The sequence below is a fragment of the Limulus polyphemus genome, unplaced genomic scaffold (assembly GCF_000517525.1).
Source record: "Limulus polyphemus unplaced genomic scaffold, Limulus_polyphemus-2.1.2 Scaffold53, whole genome shotgun sequence".
Taxonomy (NCBI): domain Eukaryota; kingdom Metazoa; phylum Arthropoda; class Merostomata; order Xiphosura; family Limulidae; genus Limulus; species Limulus polyphemus.
In genome coordinates this window covers 569,992-580,767 of record NW_013665663.1, presented here as the reverse complement: position 1 = coordinate 580,767, position 10,776 = coordinate 569,992, and the positions used below count along the sequence as shown (strand labels likewise).

Sequence of the window (10,776 nt, the reverse complement as noted above, 5' to 3'; positions counted from 1 at the left end):
ATCATCGATAAGAGTGGAGGCTATTTCATATAATAAATGTTTTGTTTTTATATATAATTTTTATGACCTAGTATCTTTATATGGCAGACCCCTTTACCTTGGTTGGTTTCTTATGTATAAAATACTTTGATCAGTCTGTTTTATTAATCATAACTTGGTAATTGATAAGGCAAGCATAGTTTTTGCTTATAATGTCCTTTTATTAATGGATAAATTCCTAACTGCAGTACCTTATAACATTTGACATGGGAATCCTGTTTTGTATCTTTCAAATCTGTTTGTTAGTATGATGGATATAACCTAGTTATACTGATATACAATGGAATTATTGTCAGTTTTAAAAGACCTGTGGTTGCATTGAGTACCTGTACAATGTTTCGACACAACATATAATCCGTACAAAATTTATAATGTTAGACAACAGAAACAGTTGTCTGATCTCAACAAACCTGTTTCTTTCATTTTTATTTACTATCAGAAGGAGGTGTTATCCAGTTTATTCACTTTATGTAATTATGTATAACAGACTTGCTTGGAAAATTATAGGTGGGGGATAGTCTTTTAGTTGTAGCTGAGCTTGGCATAAAGTATGCTACTAAGTGTAATGTGCCTGCAGATGCACTTTCTATGTATGCAGAAACACTTATGGAACAAAGCTGTTCTGAAAGTTGTCTCAGCTTTTAAATAAACGAAATAACATCAGATATCTTAACTTCTGTGAACTAGGTAATCTTCAAATAACAGTCTAGTTTAAATCTGTCAGTTACTGCTCATAGTTTTGACTAAACTTTTACGTCATCTGGTCAATGCACTGAAATTTTTATGTACCATGAGTAGTAGGGGTGTGGAATTCGTATCACTCTATACCTGGGACGACAAGTTTTACATATATACTTTTGTTTATTGGACAAGCAATGTTTTTTCTTGCACGTAATTTGTTCTGTTGCTAGAAAATCAGTGCAGAAAATAAGCTGATTATCTCAAAATGGCAAAATTGGATTTACAGCTTTTTGCATCACTTATTTGCATTTGTTATTCAAATCTGGTTATTAGTACTAACATCTGATTTATCTATTTCTTCTTTTGTGGTATGATATAGGTTTTTTAAAAAGGCAAAAAGATTTTTCAAACATTTTACACCCCTTAACAGAGTGAGAAAAGACTAGATCACTTGTTTACTGAAAAGTGACGTACTGCTTATTATTTCTGTTTTTGGAAATTAAATTTTTAAAGTGAAGTAGAAGTTATAATAAATAATTGGATTTTATAATGTAAATATAGATTTAAGATTTCATAAATAATGATGGTTATCTAGCATAAAGAAAACATGCAGGTTTCCTTTTCCTTTGGATGAATGTACTGTATACAACTTAAGTGGCCAAGACACCTTAATAAAGCTGTTTTTTGAAGCAGTTTGTTGATGGTGTATACATATCTTTTAATGTCACCATTCTTTAAACAAGTTTTGCAAAAAAAATGGTTTTATAAATAATTTTGAAAAGTGAAAAGAGTTTATACTAAAAATTAGTTCTTCAAACTTCAATTTTATGATGTAGGTTACAGAGGATGCTGCAACTATATACAGAAATTTTGCTGTCAATATGTACTTGTGTATATAATTTTCAACAGTCTTCTGAGTTAACTTGCTAAGATGGAAGATTTTTACTCCTCCTCTTGCAGTGGGATCCCTTATGATAATCAGTAGCGGTTATATGAAGTGTTAACTATTTCACTAATGCAAAACAGTTATTTTTAAAGGAATGACTACTGGTGTAATTCTTATTCATATAGTGGAAAGATACCTTTTATTCTATTGATATAATACAATATTAACATTTGTACTGCACGATATACAAATTTATGGTATTGTGATAACTAATTTCAGTCATAAAAGTGGAGTGCATTTTATGAACATATTTAATTTGTTTATAGTTTAGCTTTAAAATTGTATGTAGATAATTTTCTGTAAATTAATTACAATTAATATGAAGTTTTCACACAGAATAACCCAGATAAAAGAAAATACTGATGAAGCCCGTAGTATCTATCTGTATGTATGTCTTTTTAGTTTTGTGCAAGTGTGGCTAGGTGTTTGAACAGTATTACTTGGTATATTACTTGTTTGATTGTTTAGGCAGAGTATTCATGATGAAACTTTATGGAATGGATAGCAACTGCCTGTTGTGGAGACGCAAGTGTAGAGGACAATGTTTTGAAAGACTTTCGCCTTTCGAAACGTCGTCCTCTACACTTGTGTGTCTACAACAGGCAGTTGCCATCCATTCTACAAAGTTTCATATTGATAATTGTTTTGAATAACTAGTAGTATATAGTTTTTAGATGATGTATTAAAAATAACCTGGCTTTAATAAGCTTATGCAGTAATGATCTGGATTAAAAATAAAAAATTTTTTAGTGTAAAAAAAGATCAGTATCATTGTGTTTATTATAGCTTGACATTTGTTTTAATATTACTTGATAGTACAACTTTGTGGGACGTATTCTTGGCCCTAAAGGTCTGACAACAAAGATGCTTGAACAAGAAACAGGTTGTAGAATTATGGTGAGAGGAAAGGGATCTATGAGAGATAAGAAGAAGGTAAATATTCAAACTTGTTTTGTCATCAGAGAAGTTTTCAGTTTTTGTGAAAAATAAATGAAAAAACAAACTAAGCTATCACATATTTTTGACATAATAAATTGAAGCAAAGATGTCTAACATTACCATGTTTTTATTAAAAAGATTTGCATTGGAGTGACATTAAGGGAACTTTCTGTAAGAGTTTTTTAACATTAAGCATTGTAATAATATTACTGATGTAAATTACAGAATTTTGGCAGCTTTGCATCAGTTACAAATGTGCATTTACCCATTATATTACCACAGCAGTCACTTTGAATTGGTACTTTATATTTGCACTAAAATATATCACTGAACATCATTTGCTTTATAGTTATTAATCTGGTTTGTGATTATTTTTCTTTGTCCACATAATAATTAGAGAAGAAAAATGAACACTCGTTGACCTACAGTAATTAATTTAGCAGTTGGCACTGATTGTTTAATAAATATTGTAGAATTTGGGATTTAATTCAGAAAGTAAAGTGCCACTAAGAATTAATTCATCTAGAATTGCATTACTTATAAATGTTTAGAAGTAGGAGGTATATTTCAAACAACAGGAGATAAGAGCATTTAGTATGGTGCAACATTTTGCCTAAAAACAATTTAAGTGCAGTCAGTAGAATGCAACAGAAAGAGTTATGAAGTAAATCAGCATTTTATAAATCTTATGTAAGTGGTTAAAAAACAGTGGTGCAGCTCATGTTTACCAAAAACATTCCCTCAAGAATAATCAATGAATGAATGAATTCTTCAGGAGTATGCATACGTTGTGAACAAAACAAAATACTCCCCTCTACAACACAGGATCTTCAGAATGAAATGTTTTACCATATGTTGCAGAAATGCAGGAACTTCAGTATGGAAATATATTATCATACCAGGGATCAAAATTTTAAATCATTATTTCTATCCTTGTATGCATAGCAGAAAATACGCTGACATAATTTTGTAACCTACATGAAGTTCGTTCGTGGTCATTATACATAGCAACACAGCCATTGTTATTTGCACGTTGAACGTTTTTCATAATGAATTGAGGTAAATTACAACTATCCTTAATTAGTACATGTAGTAAAAATTTTTTTTTACATAACCTTCAGTGTTTTTGGTCTGTTTATGCAAGTTTTATATTTTTTAACATATATATTTAAGATATATGAACATTGAAGGTTTTTTTAAGGTTGCAGTTCATTTTAATGATCACAACATTTAACACAACTGAGTTTGGGTATCTGAGTTTCTTTAATTAAAAACATTTTTTTTTTTAAATCTTGGTTTAGATCTTATATTTTTTGGAAGGTTTCAGAACTTAGGAACTTCTATTGTTCCAAGCCATTTTGAGCATTAGGATAATAATTCCGACTATCACAGATGGCCTAGTTGATATTTCATATTTAATTAATAACTTGAATGAATTGTTAAAAAATGGATATTTTTGTAAGCAGTACAAGAAATTTGTGATGTGTCTTATATTTGTTATGTTATTAAGACATGTTATGTTATTGTAATTAATAGCATAAATTTCATACATACACATGTTCATTTGAAATGTTTTTTAACTTCCTGTATATAGAGAGTATATACAAAATAAATTTCTCCTGTTCTATACAAAACCTATCTAAGTATACCTGTAAGGTTATTTATTGGGTTTTATCTGGTTTTTACATTTTGATTATATACTAATGTTCAATATACTTTGATTTTACCATATTATAATAACGTGTATTATATTTGTAAAATGGTGATATGTTCTTCCTGTTGTTCTTCTGGTGTATACATTTTGTGGGTAATATATACATAATAAATTAATGTGTGTGTTTATATATACTAAGTGTACTTTTTAACTGTCTTAATAATAATGTCAACCACTGTACTATATTTTCTCCCTATGCATCATGAGGATATGTTGTTCAGTAAGTATGTCAAAATGATTGTTATATGTGAGGGTTTTTATAAAATGCTTCTCATTTGTTTTTTTTCTTTGTAATGTATCAAGGGAAATTTTTGTTTTCTTTTATTTTCTAAACAAGTGAACTGTGAACTATGATTATGGAATACTTTTATACATACAAATAAATGGTGTAAGTATGGGCAATCCAGTTTCACCTATTCTAGCCAACATTTACATGATACAGATTGAATCTCAATCCATCAGTTCAGATTTACACCCACCACTATACTGATACAGATATGTAGACAACACATTTGCCGGATTCACATCTATAGAACATGCGTGTAGCTTTTTCAAACACATTAACTCTACACACCCAAATATTAAGTTCACCAGTGAATACGAAAAATATCAACAACTAGCATTTCTAAACCTCAATATCACAAAAACAAATACACAGTTTAAAACAAATATCCACAAAAAAAAATGACTCGTACTTGATTGTACATTCCCTGGAACTCGGCACTTTAAACAAAACAAAAACTCAGCATACTAGAATACCTGATAAACACCTGACAACTTTAATGAAGAAGTCAGTCAACTAAAACAGGACTTTATCAACGTGAATAAATATCTTGCAAAAACTGTCGAAAGAATTATTTACAGAAATCATAACCAACAACACAACTAACAAAACACCTACACTGCTGCATGCTGTACATTCCAGATATCAGCGACAAAATAACTAACATTTGGAAAAAAATTCATAACCAAACCTAACATTCCAGTAAACACTAAATTCATTCAAAAACCAGGTACAAAATTAAAATCTATACTATGTAAAAACTACTCTGACAATCATAATACTTATTGTCATATACAAAATACAATGCAACAACTGCCAGGATTTCTATATAGGAGAAACAAGCCAAAATATGGAAACCAGATTCAATGAACACAAAAAATCTCCCTCCCATGTTTTTGAACATTGTATCTCAAATAACCATGGAAAACACTGACATATTAATTATTTAATGAAACCAAAGTAAACAAATGAAAAATTAAAGAATCTCTTCTAATACAAGAACTTAAACCCACATTAAACCAGCACCAAGGAAAAGTTTTATATCTGTACTAATTATTCCTTAATGTTAACTACCATTTACAACGCCCTCTATAATCTGACACCTATCATTACTGTTGTCTACACAACACGTGATCAGTAATGGTCACTCTTTCAAATCTCATTCTCAACCTGATGATGACCTAACGAGGTTAAAATGTTTATTTATTTTGTGCTTTTCAAATAAGTTTTCTATACCCATATCAGCCATCTCTACACATTATATGGTGTTTTACAGAGATGAGTACAACATCTAGTATACCATAGCATCTGTCAGCCTCTTCCTCCATAGTATACTGTTCAAAGCAGTTAAGGATTAGTTGGAGTTACCTATAGTCTAGTCATGACAAGGCACAGATACTGCTATTAAATGTCAATGAACCACTGAGTGAATCTTTATGCAAAACAAGTGTCTGGTCACTAGTCACATGATCTGATATGCACAACTAGTGGTTTATAAAAGTGAAGAAAATGTTTCCAGCTGTTTTCAAACAGCTGGATGTGTTTAAAGAAATTCAGATTTATAGTGAGATATGCCAAGATCCCTAAGAAGAGCAACAAGTTATATAAAAAGCAGTCCAACACAACTAGTCACTGTGGGGTTATAAGTATTGCATAGAGTGGTTAGCAGGATGTAGCCTTGTATTCAGACTACCATACCATAAAAGTAGATGAGAAATCAATATGCAAATAGTAAGAAACAGGCTTCATAATCTTGCTTTTATGACAGTTGGCCAATAGTACATTTCTATTTGCCACTAAAAAGCCCATCTTCAGTTGTGGTAAGAATGTGTCTTAGTCAAACAATTTATGATTGATTGTCTTGTTCACAGATGATATTTATATACACCTTATAGTAGGAGTGGTTGCATACTGGCTAGACAGAGATCAGTATTAGTGGCCGCACTGACCTTTTTAGTGCTGCAACCTGTTACTGTAACTGTCATATGATATAGAGATGCAGTTTGTCGACAAACTGTCTACTGGGTTCTTCTGAAGGGATGAACAAAGGATTATAATCAAAGTTCACAATACTCAGGAACAATCCACATATTTAGTAATTTTTTATAGTTTCTTTTGAAGTACCTTTTTTTCCTAAAACTTCCTTCATGGTAAATTTTACAAGGTGATTATAAAGAAAATGTCACAATTAAAATGTTCATCTTAACTACTTATTCAAAAGCCCAAAGATTCACTAGAGGTATATGGAGATTCACAAGTTTTATTTAAAAAGGTTTGACCATGGTATGAGATGCTTCAGAAACATATACAGAGTACCTAAGTTGTTTCTCTTGCCAGTTTGTTTTTCTTTTATTTCTCTTCCTCTTTCTTTCAATGATGTAAAGCTGATTTGATTAATCTGTATGTTAGTGTGCAGCGTGTTGCAAGGATCAGGGAACAGTACTTATCAAGGATGATAAAAAGCATAATGAATACCTTTTGTAACCGTTTTTAAAAGACCCTGTACCACATCCAATCTTTCCCAAAAACTTTTTGGTACTCACTGTGCTTATAGTGAGATTTATTCACCTAGAGCAAGTAACTTTTAAGGTTTAATAAATACTTTACCATAAGTTTCTTAAAAAAAAAAGAAGAAATTCCAATATAATTTTAACAATATTTATATATTTAATTATTTTCACTGTTATTATTATTTGAAGTTTTTAGTTATGTTTTGTATAGTATACTTAAGTCTTTTGGTTATCTTCGATATAGCAGAACATTTTTAAGTTTGTTTAATGACTTGTAAACCATGTAATTCCATGTGTTGTCAGAGGTTGTAGTACAGGAAACCTAGTTTGTCAAACTGTGACAAACTATTAATGAGACAGTATAATGCTGTGCATGAAAACAATTATTTAAATAAAGAAATGATGATTTTAAGATACAACAGTTTATATACTGTATATTTCAGTAAAATACTAAACAAAACTTTCACTCTTACAAGACTAATATTGATATTCAAGAAATATACGATGTGTGTTTCCAGGACTTGCAAAAAGCCAATGGGTTTTGGACCATAAGAGAGCATTGGTATTTGTTTGTTAATTAACCCATAAAGACGTGATTTTGAATATTTAAGGCAGCTGTAAACAGTTGCCAATTAAATATAGGAAAAAAAAATGCAATAATATATGAAAAACGACATCACAATGAGCATTTTCTAGTAACTTGTTGGGCATTGCTCTTTCTCATCATCTAATACATTTCCCGAAGCATTAAAGAGAAGACCACAGTCATGTGCTGTTTTGGTTTTATTACATCATTTTTTTTTTTTTCTTTCATTTTGTATTAGGAAGTGTAATTATTTATTATCACAAATAATGGTTTTGAAATTTGATATTAGGTCTATGTTAGAAAATAGACAGAAGTACCAACATTCCATAGAAACTTGCGTGAACTATCTAAGAGCACACAGTTCTTTGTGAGAAACTTGCAAAGTAACTGGTAAATGTTTGCCAGTTACTAGAAAAGTCTTTCAACCTCTGTGTATTATATAGATAAGTTATAGCTATAACAAGACATACAGCTTTTCTAACTCTCTTGCATTTCTACAATTTTTGTTTTAAAGGAAGAGCAATATAAAGGGAAGCCAAACTATGAACACTTGGTTGAAGAACTCCACGTTCTTATTCAAACTGAAGACACCCCTAATCGTGCATCTCTGAAAATGGAGCATGCTGTTAAAGAAGTCAAGAAACTACTCATCCCTGTGGTTTGTTTGTTTATCTTTTTTATCATGTATTTTTGTTGTTATGAAGTGCTAGGATAACTAGACATAAGAGCATCATTTCTTGTGATGTATATCCACATGAAATACATTTTAAGTTAAACTAAAAAACCCCTATTGATAAAAATGAAGTCTTATCAACAATGTCAAGGTCTTCCAGTAATTCTGGTTAATTAATGCCCTGCATCAGTAAACAATGTTTCTATGAGAATGTCACTCGTATATATAAATAATAATAATACTTAATAATAATAAATTCTTTCAGGCCATGTATTTTTTTAATTGATAACACATTTGTGCAACTTGGGCAATGTGTCTTCCAACTAATACCAGGAATTCCAATGAAGGTTCCCTAAACCCACAAATTGCAGATTTATATTTATTCAAAATGGAATTTCCACAGTAACAAACCTTAGTGAGAAAGACTAATAAGGTTTTGTATCTTAGTCGTGCTTGTAAATATACTGATGATATTCTTGTACCTAATTATCAAGGTTTTCTTTACGCAGTGAAAAAAAACTTAACCAATGGAACTCATTTTGGGAAAGAACTATCACTAAAAAGTAGCATTATCTGGATTTAGATAACATTGCTAATAAAACATTCAGAGTTTCAATAAAATGGACTATTAGTTAAATTAGATTAGACTTTGCTGTTTACTTTACTTGCCATATTTACAATTGTTGAAACTTCCCTTTCTAAATCTTTTTTTGTATTATTGTTGAACTTTCTTGAACCTTGTTTACTTTTTGATTTTTACAGAAGATTTAACTTTATTTATTACTTCCTGTTGTCTACTCCACGTATTTTATAAAGTGACAGAGGTTTTGTTACGCACATCATAATACGTTTAATGTATTATTTTTCTTTTTTATTACATTTAACATTGTTATGTTTTAAGTAGAGTACTAATAGTATAGCTATTTATTGTATGATTCAGAAATCCATTTAGTTTCTTGTTTATTTTATATCTTCATAAACATTAGCTTTTGACTTTAATATTGTTAATTTCTTGCTACTTGACTTCATGTCCTTTTCACAAAAGATTCAATATTTAAAAGAGCCAAAGACCCTGTTGTTAATAAATCCATGGAAGTGTTAGTTTTTTTCCCACTGAATGCATCTTTAGAAATTCTACATTTTCAGTAGAAGTTTTGTAATAATAAGATTACATTGAACTTTAACAGCTAATTATGCATTATTATCAACTTTTTAAAATAGGTTTATTGAGCTATTTTACTTGAATCTGTGACATTTATGCCAATTGTAAATCAGTATATACTATGAAGAGTGCACATAAATATTTGATCTGTGTATTAGATGAATATTTTAGAAATCCTTCTAAGGAGTTTTAATTCTGGGTGTTTAAAAATCATCACTCTATAGATAAGTGGATCCTCCAGGAAATAGCATCTTTTATTTGAAAATATAGCAATAAATTTGGTTATTTATAGTGACAGTTAGAAAACATTTCTACATTACTTTCATATCACCTGTGCAAAATGTAAAACTTGTTTCAAACATGTACAAGCCTAGATTTGAAATTCTGTATATCCATATTTAATGCTTTATAAATTCCACACTGATCTATTCTGCAATCACTTGTATGGTTGATGCCGTGCTCATAGATTTAAAAGTATTTTATTTTATAAGTTTACATGTTAATTTAATAATTTTAATTGAGTTTTACAGAATAGTGTTCTGAAACTTTTAGTTCTAATTGAATTTTATGGCTTAAGCACTGTTTTTTATTATAAGGTGGTATTACTCTTGGAAAGCAAGCAGCTAATAAAATTGTGGTCAGTTCAATCTTTTAATGCATGTAGTGAATAGAAATAAAATAATAAATGTAGCAATTGATATAAATTCAGATTTTTTGAAGGATCTGGTTAAGATGTTTTGTATATTAAATGTATGTAACATCTGTGGTCTTTTTTTTTTTCTTCTTCTTCTTTGATAACGCTCTGTCCAATTACTGTCTGTTTAGACTGATGGAGAAGATGAACTTAAGAAGAGACAGCTTATGGAGCTAGCTATCATTAGAGGCACATACAGAGAAAGTGGAACAAAAGTTACAAGTAAAATTATTTTATTGTGATAAGCATCTAATTCATATTTTAATTTTTGATACAGTTTTTGCGATGTATTTATGATCTTTTTTTTAACCCTCTCCAGATGAGTCACAGGTCAAAGGCCATGTCATCGCATTTGTTGATTTGCATTAAGAATTTTATTGAATTGTTATTTCATGAATATATGTCAATAAGTATTATACATTATTTAATTTCTTAATTTAAAAGTAAATATTTAAAAAATACAGTTAAACATTGATTTTTTGTGTGTATGTGTGTGTGTCATGTGGTAAGTTAAATGTAGCACTGGTTCAAATTAGGTGTTTGTAAAAA

The 10,776-nt window shown here is 29.8% G+C and overlaps 1 protein-coding gene across 2 annotated transcripts in view; it reads left to right on the top strand.

The window, feature by feature from the left end:
* Positions 1-10,776, top strand: part of LOC106463545 (protein held out wings-like) — a 50,041-nt gene that overhangs the window by 22,213 nt on the left and 17,052 nt on the right. For both annotated transcript variants that reach the window (XM_013923594.2, XM_022391375.1), the window contains exons 3-5: positions 2,483-2,599; positions 8,213-8,356; positions 10,359-10,449. In XM_013923594.2, coding sequence (XP_013779048.1) covers positions 2,483-2,599; positions 8,213-8,356; positions 10,359-10,449 — 352 coding nt within the window. The remainder of the gene's footprint in view (positions 1-2,482; positions 2,600-8,212; positions 8,357-10,358; positions 10,450-10,776) is intronic.